Source organism: Megascapheus bottae, chromosome 16, assembly GCF_031878675.1.
Source record: "Megascapheus bottae isolate mThoBot1 chromosome 16, mThoBot2.hap1, whole genome shotgun sequence".
Lineage (NCBI taxonomy): Eukaryota > Metazoa > Chordata > Mammalia > Rodentia > Geomyidae > Megascapheus > Megascapheus bottae.
In genome coordinates, this window is record NC_143524.1 from 4490702 (window position 1) to 4511162 (window position 20461).

A 20461-nucleotide genomic window follows, 5' to 3' on the forward strand; every position below is an offset into this window, starting at 1 on the left:
AGCTCAAGGACAGTGCCCCTCATACTCTGAGTTCAAGACCCAGGACTAGCAAAAAAAAGAAAAAGAAAAATATAAGTGGGTCACAGGATTAACACAGCTAGCATAATTTAAAGAGACATTTTAAAACAATCCAAGGAAAAGTAAATGATTTAACTTTGTAGCTTCTCCTAACCTGAAGATTGAGGAAACAATGTCATCAAGACACAAAGATGACAGTTAATAGTAATCAAATAGGCCAGGGTCACCCTGAAGAGTTTGGGGCTACAATAAAGAACATGCTTCAAGAGCACATTAAGCTGATTTTGTTTTTGTTTTTGTATGAACCATGGAACTAGGATAGAGGCAGAATCCTCATGGAAAAGGAAAATGACAGTCACATTGACAAAGAATATTGCGGATAGAGGCCACAATCACAGCCCTATAATCAACCCTCAATTTTTCAGGGTAATAATCAAAGCTCAGCTTGTTAGCTTAGTCCTCAAATCAATCTACCATCACACAGAAAAATAACAGGAAGCAGATCAAACTCTTCTTCCCTAGTACTGCAAAGAAATGAAAAAGAGCCGCAAAGCATCCTGAAGGCAAGGCAATGAGCAGAAAAAGCACAGCAACGTCCCAGTACTCCCTGAGATTTCCCCACTTATCTTCCACAAGAGCTCATGGTGTGGAAAGCCATGCTCTCACAGGAGGGGCAGAGGGAAAAGGAAGGGCATCCGGGTCAAACTACCCTGTCACGGGTTAAGTTCACAGGACTGAACAGGCTCTTGACTGAAATACCCACACACTCCCCTGCATCAGCTTGTCTCAGTAAGTTCCCAAACCAAAGCTCTAAGACATTCTCTCTGAAGTAGCATCAGTAGATTTCTTTATCATTCCACTCAACCAGTCTTTACCCATCAAGTCCAACCCCTCATCTTATCCTTGGCAGGAACTGCCCTAATTCTTGCCCAGATAATCACTCTCCCCAACTCTAGAACATATATACAGAAAGAATTACTTCTTCAACCAATGCCAGCATCCCTACATGATTATGTTTGCACTCCACCCTTTTCCCATCGTCTTTCGTGACACCTCTGAATACAAACCCAGCCAAGTAAACACCTGAAAATCATACAGATGGGGATAGGGAAAGGAATTTCAGGTGGTGTATGGCAGGACACGGAGGATGTTCCATGGTGAACTTCAGAGGAGGCGAAGTACCAGGACTATGGCCAGAGTGCCCATACATAACTCAAACTTTCTGTCCTTCCCTTCCCCAACCACAGGGCAGTATCAGTGGCATCACTCTCACCCCACTATGGTTCCTTCAATGTCCCGGCCCCAGAACTCATTTGAACCCACTTTCTGAAAGATCCACACAGTAACAGTCCATTCCCCATTCTTAAGTCAAACCCCAGCCAAAACTACCTTGCTGGAACATTGTTTTTTTGTTTCCCTAAACTGGGGAAGTGAGGGAAAATAGTCAAACTGCGTTTTGGTATGACCAATTCAAGGCTCACAAAGTCCAACCATTCATTTGCTCTGGACTCTACAATCCTAAAGATGGCATGCTAATAGGCCACCAATGAGCTAACTCCCATTGGACAGAAAGCAGGGAAATCATTCTAATTCCCATATTCAGCCCCCTTTCCACGCCCACTCTGGGTTCTCAGGCTTACTTCCTCTTAAGCTTGTCATGTCTTCCTGGATGTCAAACTGGCTCCTCTGACAACTTAGTGCAATCAAGACAATGACAACCAGGTTTCCAAACTGCAAATCGCCCCAAGTTTTATTTGTAGTCCATACAAAAGAGGGGGAGAAAATTAAGGTTTTCTAACACCACCTACTTGGGGATATGGGGAATTGGGACTGTGCCACGCCACACAAGATAGAATATCAGTGGTGTGCAGGAGTTTGGACACATACCAACTGACTGTCCCAATAGAATCTCAGTCTCAACAGTCTACAGAGGGGCATAGGAACAGTCAAGGTCCCCAGGACTTGCGGGCACAGCTTGGCGCATAGGAAATGGTTGTACTAACCCTCTCTTGGCCCCCCTCGTAACTAAAATAAAAAGGCGCCGCCAACCTCAGCTGCAGGTTGCTTCCCCATCCTGACGACCTTAAATACCGCGCATAAAAATAAAGGGGAGCCAGGAAAAAATTTAAAACATGAGACGGTCTCCCATTCTGGGGAGATGGGATGCAGGACAGAGGGGAAACCGCAGGTCTGTAGCCAGTAGCAAGATGTGCTGCTGAGGCGAAGGAACAAAGTAGATTACTGCCAAATATGTAAAAGGATCATCTCCTGGGGAAGGTTCACGCAGCAGAGGGAGGGGATAAAAAATTGCAACCAGGAGATACGGGCCAGAGTGGTTAAAACTTGGGTCTGCACCCTACCTATCTCTCCTCTCCCTCCCTCCCCGTGATGCCCCATTCCCCAGGATGGCCCTACATGCGGCGCTGGTAGCCAGAGTGCATCTGAGCTGCCCGCAGGTAATCATTATAGGAGCCCGAATAGCGTGCGTAATCGGAATGGGCATCGGGCAGGCGACGGTAATCCAGCGAGGACTTTGTCGGCGAGCGGCGGAACGAAAGCTGCGACTCTGATAAACGGCGGTAATCAGAGAGCTCGGCTAAACGCCGGTCGGAACCATACCTAGTCGAGAGAAGAAGACAGTTGGTGAATGAGACAGTCGAGGGGAGGGCTCCAGGCATGGGGTGATGCCAACCAATGGGGACAGGGAGCGTGTGATCAGATTGGTCTCCAACAGTTTTGTTTCCTTTTGTCAGAAGGCTCATCATCCTACCCAGGCCACAAAAAATAAGCCTGGTTTCAAGTCAGTGGGGAAACCAAGCCCTCCACTGAAGCCCACCCCTTCCAGACTGGCCACGGCCCATTTGGGGTCTCCATTCCCAAACCACAAACTACCCCAACCCATGGGCCCTAACAGAAAGGCCTTGATTGTTTATCAACAGAACGGCGAACACAAACAAGGTCTCCAAATTCTCAGAGTGGACGCAGCTCATGAACTTGCCTTCAGCCAGCAAGTTCCAAAAGGGACTATTCCCCCCTTCACACCCAGCCCACCAATGCCAGGACAACCGGGTAAAAGGCTTAAGGATCCTTCAGACAGTAGGAAAGGCCACAATCTTGCAAGTGGCTCCAATGGCACTTGAGCTGGACTAGACTGGTGACACCTTTCTTGAAAGGCCTGACTAGCTTAGCTGGTACCACCCCAGGCTGAGCACACTATGCTCACTCCAACCTGAACCCTAGTGGCCAGGAAAGTTCACAGACACCAAACCCCTCCGCTTCTGGACATCCCACGGGAGTAAAGACCAAGGGAGGGGCCAATGGCTCCGATTTCCCTCCCATGCCAACCTCAGCCCCTTGCGCTAAGCCCCAGCTGGGGGCAGAGGCGGGGGGGCATACAGTACCTTTTCGACATGGCGACAGCCTTTTTGTAGGGATCGTCGTAGCTGGCCCGGGGTGGGGAGAGGCGGGTACGCTCATAGGGCGGCGGGGTGCTGTTGGCGTTGGCAACGGCCCCCTGGGACATGGACAGGTAAGCTGCAGACGGCTGACCTGCCCCATCGTAGGCACTGCCAGGCTGGCCACGGTAGGAGGCAGCAGCCTGGGGATGCTGCTGGGCAGCATAGGAAGCAGCCAGTGAGGCTGACGACTGAGTGCGGTAAGGAGCTGCCAAGGTGGCAGAAGGCTGGGCTCCATAGGCGGCTGCAGCACCATAGGAGCCAGTGGCTGCAGCAGCAGACTGAGCCCCATAGGAGCCTGACAGGCCCATAGATGCTTGGGCCCCATAACTATTCAGCTGGGTCTGAACCACCGGCTGGGCCCCGTAAGAGCCAGCCATTGGGGTAGTGGCTTGTGCAGCATAGGCGGCTGGCTGGCTGGCATAGGCTGCAGCAGTGGCTGGCTGTGCCACATAAGCAGCAGGCTGAGAAGAGTAGGAAGCAGCCTGCTGTGCAGCATATGGGGCAGACTGGGCATTGTACGAGGCCGAAGGCTGGGCATTGTAAGACGCTGCCTGGGCACCGTAAGCTAGTGAGGAGGCTGCAGACTGGGCCCCATAGGAGGCTGCCTGAGCCCCATAGGAGCTGAGGGAGGAAGCTGCTCCCTGGGTATTGTAGGAGGAAGCAGCCGCACGAACCCCATAGGAAGAGGCAGCTTGGGTGCCATAAGAGGATGGCTGGTTACCATAGGAGGCAAGGGAAGAGCCCTGAGCCCCATAGGAGTTGAGTGAAGAAGCTGCAGCCGCCTGACCCCCATAGGAGGAAAGGGCCGAGGCAGAGGGCTGGGCTCCACCGTACGGGCCAAGTGAGGAAGCTGCAGCAGACTGGGAACTGGGGCTAGCCAGCTGGCCCCTATAGGGGGCCCCAAGGGAGACAGAGGGCTGAGCGCGGTAAGAGGCTGCCTGGGCTGTCATGGGCTGAGTCCGATAACCAACACCCAAAGAGGCAGAAGGCTGGGCCCTATAGGCAGCTCCCAGTGACACTGAGGGTTGGGCCCGGTAGGTGGCTGGCTGGGCGGTCAGAGGAGCCACGTAAGAGGCTCGGGGAGGTGAACGGCGCAGGGGGCTGCGGTCGCGACCAAAGAAGGGTGGTGTGGGCTGACGGGCTTGCCCATCAAATCCACCCGTGCTGTTGCCAAAAGCCTGCTGGTAGTCGAAGGTGGCAGAGAAGCCACCAGTTCCAGGGAATGCCGTATCCCCGGCCCCTGGTTTCTTGGTCTTGTCCCCAGTCTGGACAGCCAGGCCAGGCCCCTTCTTCTGACCCTTGGTTGAGAGTTCCACGTTGATGCGCTTGCCCTTCACTTCTTTGCCGTTGAGCTGCGCGATGGCGGCTTTGGCATCTGCTTCCTTCTCCATGTGAACAAACGCGTAGTCTGATAAAGCAGCAGACAGAGGGTTAGCAATTAGGGGGGCAGGGCATGCTACCTGATGGGTCCCAAACTGGACACACAACAGCACCCAGCTGTTGCCAGCTACTTCTAGCCTCCAAACCCTCCTCTCCAGGAGTATGGTAAAATGTGGCTCCCATGAAACAGCTACTGAATGTCCCAAACAGTCTTCTTTGACTCTGGCCTTTTCCCCCTTCTCCCCTTTCCCCTACCACCTCATACAACATCCTTGTGAGAGAACAGCAAAAATGAACTGCAACCCAGCATAAAAATCTTCACAGCTCCTGTAAGTAGAAACCAGCAGACCATGCAAAAAAAGAGTTCCTAACCCACTCAATTATTCAGTGTTCTCAGCCCAAGCTCACCAAATAACTGCTCATCTTGAGACGTAAACACTGAAAATGACCGCTCACTAGAAATGACCATTCACAACGATCCACCTCTAGCCAGTCTGCAATGAAGAAATGAGTCAACAATTCACAAAATTCCTCCAATGTGATCTTCTTCTTTCACATTACTTCCCATTTTTTCAAAGTGCTTCCATACATAGAACTTCTTTGGACCTTACAATAATCCTGTATGTAAGGTAGCAAGACCAAGCATCATCATGCTCACTCTACAGGTTGGCAAATGCACTGTTTTTATGCAGCTTTGCTCTAAAAATCATTTGTGTAGGAACCAGAAGACCTGGTCTATGTCCCTTTGCATCACCAGTCTATGAAAAGCCCATGTATAAGGCAAGACTGTGCAGTATGACTAAAAACTGTAGGCTTAGATGAGATGCAAGATTTAATGTACATGTGGTGACAATGAGGTAGGTACAGGAATGGAAAAATAAGCCTTGTGCCTCAAGCCACTTTATATCCTTCATCATCTACTCTTTAAGAGAAAAGAGTACCTTACCCTTAAGCTTTTGTTCATTAAGCACATGGTTTACAAACAAGACCTGGTTTCTCAGCTACAATGCAAGAAATTGGAAGTACTACAGTGAGTAAGCTACTACTTTATTCAAGACCTGAATGAGTACTGGAAGACAATCTTGGAGTGTCAAAGCTTCACCTATCTACTACATAGAAAACTTTAAACCAAAATGGTATAAGCAGAATTTGAAAAATGACAGAAACCTATCCTTAGGAAGGCTTTGCATGTAACTCCATTTTGTACCTGTAGCTACTTTTTAAGAAGAAATATGGGTGCCAAGATCCAAGCTCCCTGTTATGTCCATTTAAGAAGTGAAAAGATGACAAAAACTGGTGGTTTATGTCTGTAATTCTAGCTACTCAGGAGGCTGAGATCAGAGAATCAGCCCGAATCCAACCATGACAGACAATGACAGACAAATCTGAGAGATTCTCAGTCCACTTAATCAAGAATGGAGGCACTGCTGAAATGGTAGACCACCAGTAGCTTTAAAGGGGAAAAAAGCTAAACAAGTGCATAGGCCTTTAGTTCAGGGCCCAGTTTTATTGTGTGTGCACTCCCTGCACACACATGTGCATGTGCAGACAGACAGACACAGACAGAAAGACAGACGCCACGTGTGCACGTGCACGCACACACGCGCGCGCGCACACACACACGCGCGCGCACGCGCACACACACACACACACACACACACACACACACACAGTGGGGGAGGGGGGGACCAGAGAAGAAAAGCTACTTGAACAAAATTACTAAAGTCCCATCCCCCAAATAAGAGTCCTTTTATGATCTCCAAACAAGTGTTCCATTTTTTGAAGGTTTATCCTCTTTAACTGTTCCTGTAGGAGAACAGCTTTGGATTTGAGGACAGTGCTACCAATCTCATAGTAATAAACAATAAGCAAAAGTCAAGAGTATAAACGATCCTGGGCTAGGAATTAAAAGGCCCTAGTTCTAGATCCATATATAACTGATTTAAGATCTTAAGGAACTTACTACTTATTTCCTCATCTGACAAGTCTATTCCATCAGTCTCAAAGTTACAACATTCAAGTCAGAAGACAAAAGTACTCAGTGAAGCATACACAGCAATACACTAAGGAACTGTGATGATTCCTCAAAAAAAGATTGAAAGCCAGGTGCCAGTGGTGGCTCATGCCTGTAATCCTGCTACTCAGGAGGCTGAGATCTGAGGATCTCAGTTCAAAGCCAGCCCAGGCACCAAAGTCCATGAGACTCTTATCTCCAATTTAGCTGCCAGAAAACCGGAAGTGACGCTGTAGCTCAGGTGGTAAAGCGCTAGCCTTGAGCTGAAGAGCTCAGGACTAGTGCCTAGGCCCAGAATTCGGGCCCCACAACTGACCAAAAAAAAAAAAAGGTTGACTATTTTTATCTCTAATAAAACATAATATCTGTGTGCATAAACTTCAAAGCTGCAAGATGGCACCAAAACAAAATACCACAACTACCCATCTTCAACACCCCCATTGCCAGAGCCTAGTAATTTACCAACTGTGAAAGCTCAGTGTTCCTTTACACCTGACCATATATAGGCACTAGAATTGTCATATGATCTCTTTATCTCCACTTTGGGTAACCACCTAAAAATATTGTCTAGAGGTCTAAGATCTCTTTTAAAAACAAGCTGAATGGACCCTCGGGAATGACAAAAGTATCTGAAGTATGCAAAGGCAAACAAACCTTCCAAGTAAAGAAAATAGAGAAAGATTTGATGAGCCTGTAGGATCTCCAGACACTATGTCCATTACTGATCATTTTGTCTGCAAATCTTTTTGTTGTTGTTTTTGGTCATGGGACTTGAACTCTGGGTCTGGACACTGTCCCCGAGCTCTTCAGGTCAAGGCTACCTACCGTCCTACTTCTTGAGCCATAGCCCCACTTCCAGTTTCCTGATGATTAAAATAAAGAGTCTCACAGACTTCGTAAGGCCCAGGCTGGCTTTGAACCATGATCCTCAGATCTCAGCCTCCTGAGTAACTAGGATTACAGGGCGTGAGCCACGGTGACTAGCCTCTGTCTACAAATTTTTAAGACTAGAATGAGCTTATAAAAACACCCAAGAGGGGCAAGGAGTTGTCCTAGTGGTAGAGTGCTTGCCCAGCATGCACAAAAACCTGGGTTTGATTCCTCAGTACCACATACATAGAAAAAGCTGGAGGTGGTGCTGTGATTCAAGTGGTAGAGCTCCAGCCTTGAAAAAGCCCAAGGACAATGCTTAGGCCCTAAGTTCAAGCCCCAGGACTGGCAAAAAATAAATAAATAAAAATAACAGATTTTTAAAAGTTGGATAGCCCATTATCTACTCCGTATTTAGACTTTTTCTTTTCTTTCTTTTTTTTTTTTAATCTAGAGACCAAGTGGGGTCGGGAGTATGGCCAAGTGGTAGAGTGCTTGCCTAGCATGCATGAAGCCCTGGATTCAGTTCCTTGGTATCACATACACAGGAAAAAGCTGGAAGTGGTGCTGTGGCTCAAGCGTAGAGCACCAGCTTTGAGAAAGCTCAAGGAGATCAACTGGTGCTGGACTTGGCAGTATATAGGTAGCCTGCTCAACACCTGGGAGGCAGAAGCAGGAGGACGTAAGTTTGAGGCAAGCCTGAAGACTCTGTCCAAAAGGGGGGAAATTTAGAAACTGAAGTTTCAGGACGAGGATGAGCATGCACAAAGCCCTTGGCTCAACTCCAGCACTACTGAAAATCAAGATTGCAGATATAGGACTCAACAAACTACCCAGGTGAACTATAAAACTTGATGTGTCAGGCCGGGAGTTTGGCCTAGTGGTTAAAGTGCTTGCCTAGCATGCATGAAGACCCGGGTTCGATTCCTCAGTACCACATACATAGAAAAAAAGCCGGAAGTGGTGCTGAGGCTCAAGTGGTAGAGCTCTAGCCTTGAGAAAGTCCAAGGACAGTGCTCAGGCCCTGAGCTCAAGCCCAGGACTGGCAAAAAAAAAAAAAAAAAAAAAAAACACTTGATGGGTCACTGGACTCAAACTACTACATGCTGTTGTCTAAAACAGATTAGAAAATTTATAACTGTAAAATGAAATGCACATATTGATACTTAAAATGCATAATTAAGGGGAAAAAAAAAAACTTGATGGGGATGGGCCAAGAGTTGGGCCTAGTGGTAGAATGCTTGCCTAGCACGCACTAAGACCATGGGATATGATGCTGTGGCTCAAGTAGTAGAGCTCTATCCTTGAGAAGGGCCAAGGACAGTGCTCAGGCCCTGAGTTCAGGCCCCAGGAGTGGCCCCCCCAAAAAAAAAAACAAAAAACTTTATGGGGAGAGCCATTGATATGCTCATAGCCATATTACATCTGGAAGTTTCTAACCTGACACAAAGTTTAACAAGGTTGTCCATCTAGTAACTCAATTTCATCAAGTCTAACTCAGCCTCATCACAGTGAGGCACCAAACCTTATCAAAGAATACCAAGTCCGGAAGTGTAGCCTAGTGGTAGAGTACCTGCCTAACACACATGACACCCTGGGTTCCATTCCTTAGTACCACATACACAGAAAAAGCTGGAAGAGGCACTGTGGCTCAATTGGCAGAGTGCAAACCTTGAGCAAAGTATCCAAGGACAGTGCTCAGGCCCTGAGTTCAAGCCTCAGGAATTTGGGGGGAGAGGGGGAAGACCAGAAAACCAATTAGTCCTAAGACATAAAGACCAGAGATCTGAAGAAGGGTGCAGGGACCCACTTAACTACAGAGCTAATTCAAGGAAACTTCTACAGGGACTCACTGCATTCAGATTAGCAAGTAATGTTTTGCAGAGACCTCCTAATGATGATAGGACTCTTAAAAAATTTTTCCCACACTAAGGCCAACAATCTTTCATTTGAAACTACAGAGCCCTAAGGAACAGTTACTTACAAAGAAAGTAACCATTCTTCTTTTGGCTTTCAGATCTCCCTTGAAGTATGCAAAGGGTTCCTAAAGCTGTGTCTTTGAACATCCAGCAGTATATAGTTAAGAGTGGTTGTGGGGCTGGGATTGTTGGCTTAGTGTAGAGTGCTTGACTAGCATGCATAAAGCCCTGGGTTCAATTCCTTAGTACCAGTTAAACAGAAAAGGCCAGTAGTGACACTGTGGCTCCAGGAGTGCTAGCCTTGAGCAAAAGTAGCTCAAGGACAGTGCCCAAGCCCAAAGTTCAAGCCTCAGGACAAGGGAGAGGGACAGAGAGAGAGGAACAGTGGGAGAGGAACAGAGGGAGGGAGGGAGGGAGGGAGGGAGGGAGAGAGAGAGAGAGAGAGAGAGAGAGAGAGAGAGAGAGAGAGAGAGAGAGAGAGAGAGAGAGAGGGGAGAAGGGTAGAAGGGAGAGAGAAAGGGAGGAGGGAGGGAAGAGGGAGGGAGAGGGAGGGAGAGGGAGGGAGAGGGAGGGAGAGAGAGGGAGGGAGAGAGAGGGAGGGAGAGATTATTATGACTAGTACTATAGAGACTGTTGCTCTACAAATCATATGTAAGTGCCTGGAATATCCAAGCCAACTATGTGCTTTTATCCCTGTTAAATAAGACAGCTGATTGTCTTGTGCAATACAAAGCTTATTTGCTTCTCAAAGACCTAATGGCCAAGGTTAGGAAACTCAAAAAAGTATAAATATAAACTATAGAGCCAGAGTAAGTCTTTTCCACTACAAGACCAACTTTGAGATCTCATTTTCTTTTAGCTCAGAGAGACAAAGGGATCAGGGGGAAGATGATGGTTACTGGATACGATGCTCAAGTCTTTTTTCCCCAGAGTCTCTTAAAGTACATCAGGAACTCTGTTACCCATCAGTCTAATAACAGGTTAGTATCCTTCCTTGAGCTAACACATTTCTACTAATAAATGTTGGTTGGAAAAGGACAAAATGCAAAAAACCTTCCCTCTTTCTCAGTCACAGCCAGTTGTTCTAAAATCATGAAAAATTAAACACTTCATGAACTACCCCCCCACAACACTGCCATTAGGTGTTGATCTCAAACGTATTTTGGCATATTCTTGTTTTCTCTGCCACCGGAGAGCAGACTTCTTAACCAACTGAATTCCATGGAGACTGTCCCAAGATACTGGATTGTAGCACCCAATCTAGAAGCCACTGCCTAAAACCCATAAAAGAAACTCAACACAAAATTCACTTTAAGATTCACCCGCCCCATCCACTGCTAGCCAAGTATCCAATCTGAAACCCTTCTAATTCTTTTGCTCTAAAAGCAAAAATCCATACAGCCTGCCTCAGAGCAACCAGCAGGAAAGCCTGATTCCGGATAGTCGTGGACTTGCATAACCTGAGTTGAGGAAAATAGAATGCAATATTAATGTAGAACAAAGGCTTGTTCCTAAGAATGAACACTGTAACTCTTTGCACTTCCCCCACAAATAAAGAACAAGGAATGGCCCAAAAGATGTGCCTCTCTAGAACACACAGTGCAATATATGAACAAGCACCTCTGCACCCATATTTATATCCTATCTTCAAATCTTCCCACAGAGCACGAGCAAGTATGATGCCCTATACCAGGGGTACAGCACCAGATACTCTCCACTTGCACTTGCTTTGAAAACATGTGACACAGCAAAGTTAACTCTGCTCTGGTCCCAGGAGGAAGAGAATTTGGGATGTTCCATCAAAGATCTGAGTATAAGCTTAGGTTTAAGAACCCAGATCATGGGGGGCAGGGGGAGGAACACATCAAGGGGTCCCAGAAATCAAGCCTAGATGATGGTGACACATTTTCTCAAATATAAGGCAAAATAGGAATCTGCCTTGAGAATCTGACTAATACTAGTTCTCAGCAAATGGTGTTTTAGACTCCTAATAGAGAAGCCAAAGTTTGGGGGGGGCAAATTTTAAAGAAAATCTCCCACAGATTTATCCCAAGGCCCCCCAGTCAAAGTACATGGTTTGCAAAGTCACCAAGCTTAGAAAAGACTGACACTGCTATGGGACAACAGCTTGGCAAACAAATAATACCCGGGGGGGGGAGGGGCTTTCATAAAAAAAGCCTCCAACATAACGGCCCAAAAAAAAAAAAAAAAAGACTGAGGTTTCCATTAATAGATGAAAAAAAAAATATATATATATATATACACATCAGGCCCAGTGGGGAAAAAAATTCCAAGCTCAAGGGGGCTGAAAAACAGAGCTGCCACGTCTAAACCCATCAAATATTGCAGGCCAAAGGAGTTTGACAAGGGCCCTTCCAGCGCCCATGAGCAAACCCATGCCAGACAGTAGTAAAAGAGCCCAGCCCCAAAAAACGTCCAAGGGCCCCGTTACCTTCCGCTTGGGAGTATTCATCGGGAGGGAACGCGAGGGAGGCTTTAGGGCGTCGGCCCCCACCTTTTCCCTCTTCCCTGGCTCTGACCGACGTCTGGAGAGGAAGTGGGGAAGTGGCGAAATCTTCCCCGCTCCACGATCCGGCTCGTGCCCGTCACTGCCCACTTTCCGTTCGGTGCCAGGCCCAGGAGACCAGGAGGGGGCACGCCCCCGGCACACTCAAGTCTCCGGCGCGTCCCCGGCCCCGTGGCTCAGCTCTCGAGTGGCCGCCGCACCCACCCAGACCCGCCTTCTCCCACTTGGTGAATGGGGCCTGGCCCGCAGGGGAAGAGGGTGGCTCTCCCCAGCGCGCCCCCCCGCCCCGCCCCCAGCACCTCTGGCATCGCTCCCGCGCACTTCCCCACCCTTCCCGACCGCGCAGTGACCGGCCCCGGCTGAGGGGCGTGGCTAGCAGGCTGAGTGCCCCCCCCAAGCGCGCCCCCGCCCCAGAGCGCGCCTCCGCGTTACCTTTCACCACGTCACACTCGATGACGCGTCCGCGGCGCTCGAAAAGACTGCGCAATTCTTGGCTCGTGCACGCAGCCGACACATTGCCCACGAAAATCTTCCAAGTGTTCAAGGGCCTCGGGCGCGACATCTCCACCACGAGTGCGCGCCCCGGCCGCAGCTCGTGGCCGTGCAAGGCCTCGATGGCGCGCAGCGCGCCTGCGTTCTCGCGCATGTGCACGAAGGCGAACTGTTTCATGACGGCGCAGCTCATAACCGTGCCGTAGGGCGCGAAGAGGGCTGCCAGCTCCTCCGGGGTTGTATCCGCTCCATCCACGTTACCCACGAATATCTTCATTTTTGCCGCCGCGGCCGCCTTCCCGGAGAGCCGGGACCTCTCCTCCAGCGACAAGCTAAGCGACCGATCGACCGGCAGTCCTCCCAGGAATGGCTGGCGACCGAGAACCCCGCCGCGCAGGCGCTCTGATCCAGCCAATCGGAGCTAGGCTCCCGCGCGCGAGAGCCAACCAATCAGAAGAGCCGAGAGAAGACGCACTCGGGATCAGCCAATCCCAGAGGACCTGGAGCCCGCTCGTTAGCGGAGAGGGTGGGAGGGAGACGAGCGCGCGCGGCCAACCGCCGCTGCTGAGGGCAGAGTGGGAGGGGCTGGTTGGGGTGGAGGAGCGCGCGCGGCTGGCGCCGGCGGCCGAGGCCTAGTCAGCGGGGCGGCCTCCGGCCGGGGTGGGGCGGAGGACAGCCGGCCCCGAGGGGAAACTTTGTTCCCTGGGAGTCAGGGCCGCTCCCGTCCCGGCAGCCTAGGTTAAACAGCCGGGTTTGGCAGCGCGAACGTCTGCGGGTAAGTCCGGCCTGGCGGGAGACACCCACCCAAACGCTCCCCGAGGCTGCCGGGCCCGCACGTCCCTTCCACGCGTGGATTCCCGGGGTCGCTCAGGCCCTGGCCGACCCGCAGACGAGTGAAAAATAGAGAGCCGTTCTGCCCGATGGAAATTTTCAATCAAGAACTAAGGAGATGACTCTAATGCCTTTTAAGTTTTCCACAAGAGAAAGTTTATAACGAAAAACTAAAAGGATGATCCTTGAGGCTGAAGATTGAGGCTTGAAAATGTCACACGCACAACACACACCCGGAGCCTGGTACCCGTGGCTCACGCCGTGTTCAAAGCCAGCCCGGGAAAGGAAGGCCCTTAACACGCCTCTCTTCCAATTAACCACCCAAAAGCCGGAAGTGGAGCTGTGGCCCAAGGGTTAGGACCCTAGCCTTGAGAAGAAAAGACTCTGAGACAGGCTTGAGTTAAAGCTCCAGGAATGGCACAAAAACAAAACAGGAAGGGCTGGGGACGGAAGCTCAGGATGAGAGCAGTTGCCAAGCATACACAAGACCCCTGAAGTGGGGGGGCCGCGGGGGATGTTCCAGAAAGTTGCTATGCCCCCTTGTGTAAGCTGTCATCAAACAACCAAAAAGCAACAGGCGCTGGTGGCTCACACCTGTAATCCTAGCTACTCAGGAAGCTGAGATCCCAGCTCAAAGCCAGCCTGGGCAGAAAAATTCCTGTGCAACACTTAACTCCAATTAACCACTCAAGAACAGGAAATGGTGCTGTGGCTCAAAGTTGATAGCATGCCTGCAGTGAGCAAAAGAGCTCAGGGACAGAGCCCAGACCCTTCATTCAAGCCCCATAACAACAACAAGAAAAAAGTTGTCTATCAACAGACAACAAATATGCCCATACTTAGAATTCCAGCCTCCGTTACTGTGGGAAATATATTTCTGTGATATGTTGTTATACATTGGAAGACAAGACACTATACATTTGAAATGCCTCTAAGGCATCTGAGTGGAGATTACCAATTGAATGTATCTGATTCAGGGGAGAGATCTGAGTTAATCATATAATTATAGTTCTGGTTTCTTGGCTTAAACTTGGGGTCCTGGTCACTATCCCTGAGCAAAAAAGGTCAAGGTAGCATTTTTTTGTTTTTGTTTTTTGGTAGCTCACTGACTTAGGCTAAAGAATAAAAACTGTGCCATTTGTCTCTGAAAATCCTATTTGGTACTTTTGCATGAAAATTCAAGGTACGCTACTTTATACCGTACAAAAGGAATCAAAACAACTTGTTCAGGAATAAAGTCATTGAACTATAACTTACACATGTAAGTCATGAAAAAGGTATGCTCCCTAGCAAGCAATATAGTTGCTGAAGATTCTTAAACCATTTTTCATCACTACTTCTAGAAGACTTTATGCATATTTGTTTTCTAATCACCTCCATACCTATGTGTCAGTAATGGAACTTTGAACTCAAGGCTTCACACTCTCAATTTGCTTTTTTGCTCAAGCTGACTATCACCAGTCACAGCTCTACTTCCAGCTTTTATGCTAGTTAATTGGCAGTAAGAGACTCATGGACTTTTCTGCCCCAGGGTTGGCTTTGAACAGTTATCTCAGTACCATATACACAGAAAAGGCCTTAAGTGGTTTTCTGGCTGAAGTGGCTAGGTTTGAGAAACCTCAAGGACAGTGCCCAGGCCCTGAGTTCAAGACCCAAGACTAGCCAAGAAAAAAATTCAAGGGGCTGGATAGAGTGGCTAGCTCATCACACCTGTAATCTTAGCTACTCAGAAGGCTCTGATCTGAGGTTCAAGGTTCAAAGCCGGCCCAGGTACGAAAGGACCTGAGTCTAGAAAACAAGAAGTGGGGCTTGGCTCAAGGGTAGGGTGTAACCTTGAGCTGAAGAGCTCAGGGAACACCACCCAGGCTGAGTTCTAGCCTCATGATGCACCCTCCCCCCCAAAAAAATAGTCTCATGAACTTTAGTGCCTGGGCTGGCTTTGAATTATGATCCTCAAAGCTCAGCCTCCCGAGTAGCTAGGATTACAGGCATGAGCCATCAGTGCCTGGCAATTCTGTTTTTAATTCAGCTAGTCTGAAGTTCCAGCATTTATTTCAAACCAGCTAACAGAGAATGTGCCTGGATGGGTCCAAGGAACACAAGGGACACTTTGAGAGCCAATGGCCGTAAGAAGCTTGGAAAAGACAGAGCATAGAGAGAAATTTTCTGTTTCTGTATTGTTGCCAGTCCAGAGGCATCAACTCAGGGCCTGAGAACTGTGCTTGGGCTTTCTCAAGGCTAGAGCTCCACCACTTGAATGACAGCATCACTTCTGGCTTTTTCTATATATGTGGTACCAAGGAATCAAACCTGGGTTTTCTTGCATGCTAGGCAAGCACTCTACCACTAGCCAAACTCCCGGCCCAAGAGAGAAATGTTTTTACAAGCCAACATTTCAATCTCCCTTCCCATGATGCACCTTTTGGAAATAGCCTATGTCTTCCAGAAACCCCCACCAGTAGCCAGGACTCCTGGGCCAAGGTTCTACCATTGTGCTGAAGAAAAGCATAAACTAGGGGAAACAGAATTTTCTTTAGTCACAGCTTTACAAACCCATTCTACAGTATTTCAGGCAGAACTGAGAATAAGAAAGGGTAGAGCACAGGGCTAAAGAGAATAAAGGTAAAAGTTCTAAAAAATGGATAATGAGACTGGATATGGAGCCACCACAGAGACAAATTATACAGAAACCACTGGAGAAGCCAGACACCAATGGCTCACACCTGGAATCCTAGCTATTCAAGAGGCTAAGATCTGAGGACCACAGCCAAGCAGTCAGTCCATCAACGCCTCTTTGCAATTAACCAAAAGCCATAAATGCAGCTGTGGTTCAAGCTGATAGCATGCTAATCTTGAGCACAAAAGCTCAGGGACAGTGCCCAGGCCCTTAGTTCAAACCCCCAAACACACACAAAGCACTGGAAGTAAGCCTGCCTGCTTAGCAAGCTCAAGGTCCTTAGTTCAAATTCCAGTACAGTACAGAAGGAAAGGAGAGAGGGAGGGTAAACTCACAGTTAATTTTTTTCCAGGGGACCTTGTTCATGCTAGGCAAACACTGAGCCACACTCAGTGTCATACTGAGTCAGCAATGGAGAACAAACCTAGACTTTGCATATTCTAGGAAATCACTGTACCACTGAGCTATACCTACATTCCTTGGTGTTTTGAGACCAAGTCTCCCAAAGTAACTCAAGCTAACCTTGAATTTGCTAAGTGGGTCAAAGTGGCCTCAAACTTACAATCCTCCTGAGTGTTGGGATTACAGCTGTGTGCCACAATACTCAGCTTGATTTCTTTTTCTGGTCCTTGGGGCTTGAACCCAGGGCCTGGGCACTGTCCCTGAGCACCACTTGAGCCACAGAACCACTTCTGGCTTTTCTGTTTAAGTGGTTCTGAGGAACTGAACCCAGGGTTTCATGCATGCTAGACAAGCACTCTACCAGTAAGCCTCATTCCCAGTGACAATTTTTATCTTAACAGCCACATACTTTTTCTTGCACACTGGATGACAATGTTTACGTTCTAGGACTGGGAGTTTGGCCTAGTGGTAAAGTGCTTGCCTAGCATGCACAAAAACCTAGGTTCAATCCCTCAGTACCACATACATAGAAAAAGCTGGACATGGTGCTATGGCTCAAGAGACCGAGCTCTAGCCTTGAGAAAGCCAAAGAACAGTGCCCAGGCCCTGAGTTCAAGCTCCAGGACCGTGCCAGGCGTGGTGCCTCATGCTAGTAATCCTAGCTACTCAGAAGGCTGAGATCTGAGGATCTCGGTTCAAAGCTAGCTCAGGCACTAAAGAACAAGAGACTCGTCTCCAATTAACACCACACCTACATGGAACACAGTCTGGAACATAATTAGTGGTACATAATGTGCATATACAATAGGCTTGTATAAATATTTACTAATATTAAAATTCACACTTTTTTATTAAAGAATTAACACTGATTTTTACATATTTCAAATGACATGTTTAACAAGTGTTCAAGAAGGGAATCTCTATATATAGTCACTGGCACTTAGTTTTTAGAACATAATCAAAATTAGGCTAAGGGTTTGTATATCAGATACATATTAATATATGAAATAAAACATGTTTATAGTTATAGGTAGCACTTTTTTAAAAAATATGGAACACGTCACGAATTTGCGTGTCATCCTTGCACAGGAGCCATGCTAATCTCTGTATCGTTCCAATTTTAGTATATGTGCTGCCAAAGCGAGCACTAAAATTCGCCCTTTTATTTGTGGGGGGGAGACTTGAACTCTGGGCCTGAGCCCTGTCCCTGAGGTCTTCAGCCCAAGGCTAGTGCCCTTGAGCCACAGCGCCCCTCCCATAAATTTGCACTTTAAATGAGTTTAAAAACGCATCAACTTAAGGAACCTTAACTATAATAACAGTCTGTAGGTGTGGTAAAGTTTGAAAAGTAGTACAAAAACACCTGAATTTGACAAAAAATTTTCCCAGGGGTCCTTGGAGCTCCAGGGCCTTGGGTTAGCCCTGGGATAGAGCAAAGGAATAGTTGGTGGCAGACCCAAACATGCTTTTCATGAGCAGGGCACTGCTGGCTCATACTTATAATCCCAGCTATTCAAGAGGCTGAGATCTGAGGATGAAGGTTCAAAGCCAGCCAGTGTAGAAAAAGCCTGTGAGCCTCTTATCTCCAATTAACTGCCGAAAAGCAGAAAGTGGAACTATGTTTCAAGTGACAGAGTGCTAGCCTTGAACAAAAAAGCTAGGCAAGGCCAAGTTCAGGCCTCAGTATGAGCCAATACCGTGGCTAAGCGTGTGTTCCTAGCTACTTGGAACATACAGTTCTGGGGGTTGCAGTTAGAGTTTGAGAATTGGGGTGGATTTGAGATGTTTGTCATCTCAAAACACAGGGAAAGCTGGCTGGGTGCCATTGATGCATCTGTCGCCCAGCAAGAAAAGGAAGCACAGACAAAAAGTTTCAAAGTATACTTGAATACCTACAGAGACCCTATCTCAAAAACAATCAATACAAAATGGTAGAGTGCCTGCGTAGTAAATGTGAGGCCCTGAGTTCAAACCCTGTCCTCCCCAACAAAGGTATCTGAACGTTTGGTGGATAGAAAAAAAATGGAAAATAAATAGCTAGGGGCCGGGAGTTCGGCCTAGTGGTAGAGTGCTTGCCTAGCATGCACGAGGACCCGGGTTCAATTCCTCGGTACCACATACATAGAAAAAAGCTGGAAGTGGTGCTGAGGCTCAAGTGGTAGAGCTCTAGCCTTGAGAAAGTCCAAGGACAGTGCTCAGGCCCTGAGCTCAAGCCCAGGACTGGCAAAAAAATAAATAAATAAAATAAATAAATAAATAAATAGCTAGCAGTGCAAAAGTATTCATGGGAATATTGATCTTTTTTTTTTTTTTTTCTGCCAGTCCTGGGGCTTGAACTCAGGGCCTGGGCACTGTCTTTGGGCACTTTTTACCTAAGGCCATGTGAGCCACAAAGCACCACTTCCAGCCTTTTCTATGTATGTGGTACTGAAGAATCAAACCTGGGGCTTCGTGCACATAGAGTGCTTCGAGTGGAGCTTAGAGTGTTAAGCGAGCACTCTTACTACTAGGCCACACCCCCAGCCTGGGAATGTTAGGACACAGTGACCAACTCAGCCCTAGAGGGTTAAACCCAAATTACAATTCCAGAACAGAGGAGGAGGAAATCCAGGAACTGGCTATGGGCAAAATCTAGCAGTTTCTGCAATGCTCAGAGATGGAGAAAGATATTCTGGGCTCCTGGTTTAAAACCATTGGCTTCCAGAGACCATGGGGAGCTGGGGATCTACCAACAGAGCAGGGTCCAAGGGCAGACACTGGAGGCAGTGCCAGCAGGATTAGAGAGCAACCTGCACGCTTGAATAATGGAAACAGAGCCAGGGCCATCAGAGTCAGGGCTAAGTGAAAAAGCACTGCAAGGTTTGGTTTGAAGCAGCTGCACAGAGGTCAAGTTTGTATCTTGATAGCTCACCTTGTCCTAAAAGCAATTTTGTTAAGAATAGGTAAGCCTCATGGGCTGGAAATGTGGTAAGAGTGCTGGCCTTGAGCAAAAGAAGCTCAGAGACAGTGCCCAGGCCCTGAGTTCAAGCCCCAGGAGTGCAGTGCAGAGGAGTTCAGAAGACATGAGTAAGGTACCAAGAATCCAAAGCTCGTGTTTCCTACTTAGCTCAATGCTAGCACTCTACCACTTTGGGCCATGGCACCACTTCCAGGCTTTTGGTGGTTACTTGGAGATAAGAGTCTCAGGACTTTTCCTGCCAGGCTGGCTTTGAACCTGGCTTTGAACCTAATCCTCAGATCTCAGCCTCCTAAGTAGCTAAGATTACAGGCGTGAGTCACTGGCACGCTGCCATAGTGAGATCTTATGTCAAAAAAAAAAATCTCAGCCCAGCACTGATGGCTTACGCCTGTAATCCCAGCTACTCAGGAGACTGAAATCTAAGGATCGCAGTTCAAAGCCAGCTCAGACAGGAAGCATTATGAGGCTCTTATCTCCAATTAACCACCAGAAAGCTGGAAGTGGTACTGTAGCTCAAGTGGCAGAACACTAGCCTTAAGCTAAAGAGCTCAGGGACAGTGCCCAGGCCCAGAGTTAGTCTCCATACACTAGTATTACACATTTGCACAAGAATAGAATTTTCTTCCTTCCTTCCCTAGTTCGTTTTTCTTGGAAGGATGGAACTCAGGGCCTTTTGCATACTTACCAAGTGTTATTATCTCTTACAACATTCTATCCCCCCAGATTAAGGGTTTTTTTGTGCCAGTCCTGGGGCTGGCACTCAGAGCCTGAGCACTGTCCTTGGATGGCTTTTTACTCAAACCTAGTGCTCTGCCACTTGAGCCATAGCACCACTTCTGGCTTTTTCTTTGTATGTAGTTCCAAAGACTTGAACCCAGGGCTTCATGCATGCTAGGCAAGCACTCTACCACTAG

General features: G+C 48.0%; 1 protein-coding gene and 1 non-coding gene across 3 annotated transcripts; both read right to left on the bottom strand.

Annotated features, from left to right (window-relative positions):
* Positions 1-1741: 1741 nt before the first annotated feature.
* On the bottom strand, positions 1742-13074 carry LOC150052322 (RNA-binding protein 14). 2 transcript variants are annotated; one of them, XM_090347297.1, is made up of 3 exons: positions 12619-13074; positions 3420-4884; positions 1742-2637 (listed from the first exon to the last, which is right to left on the bottom strand). In XM_090347297.1, the coding sequence occupies exons 1-3, from the start codon at positions 12953-12955 to the stop codon at positions 2430-2432; spliced, it is 2010 nt and encodes a 669-aa protein (XP_090203423.1). In that variant the 5' UTR covers positions 12956-13074; the 3' UTR covers positions 1742-2429. The 2 variants fall into 2 exon arrangements, with proteins under 2 accessions (XP_090203423.1, XP_090203424.1); XM_090347298.1 differs by lacking the exon at positions 12619-13074 and adding an exon at positions 12112-12556.
* Positions 13075-17632: 4558 nt separating this feature from the next.
* Positions 17633-17736, bottom strand: LOC150052323 (U6 spliceosomal RNA). Its single transcript, XR_016538188.1, has one exon. It is a non-coding gene; the product is annotated as a U6 spliceosomal RNA (small nuclear RNA).
* Positions 17737-20461: the final 2725 nt, after the last annotated feature.

What these genes read in the sequence shown, in the direction of transcription:
- LOC150052322 (XM_090347297.1), bottom strand. Translation starts at nt 12,955, where the DNA reads ATGAAGATATTCGTGGGTAACGTGGATGGAGCGGATACAACCCCGGAG. An exon ending in CGAGTGTGACGTGGTGAAAG is followed by an intron (nt 4,885 to 12,618) that starts GTAACGCGGAGG and finishes CTGCTTTATCAG; the next exon opens with ACTACGCGTTTGTTCACATG. An exon ending in GCTGTCGCCATGTCGAAAAG is followed by an intron (nt 2,638 to 3,419) that starts GTACTGTATGCC and finishes TCTCTCGACTAG; the next exon opens with GTATGGTTCCGACCGGCGTT.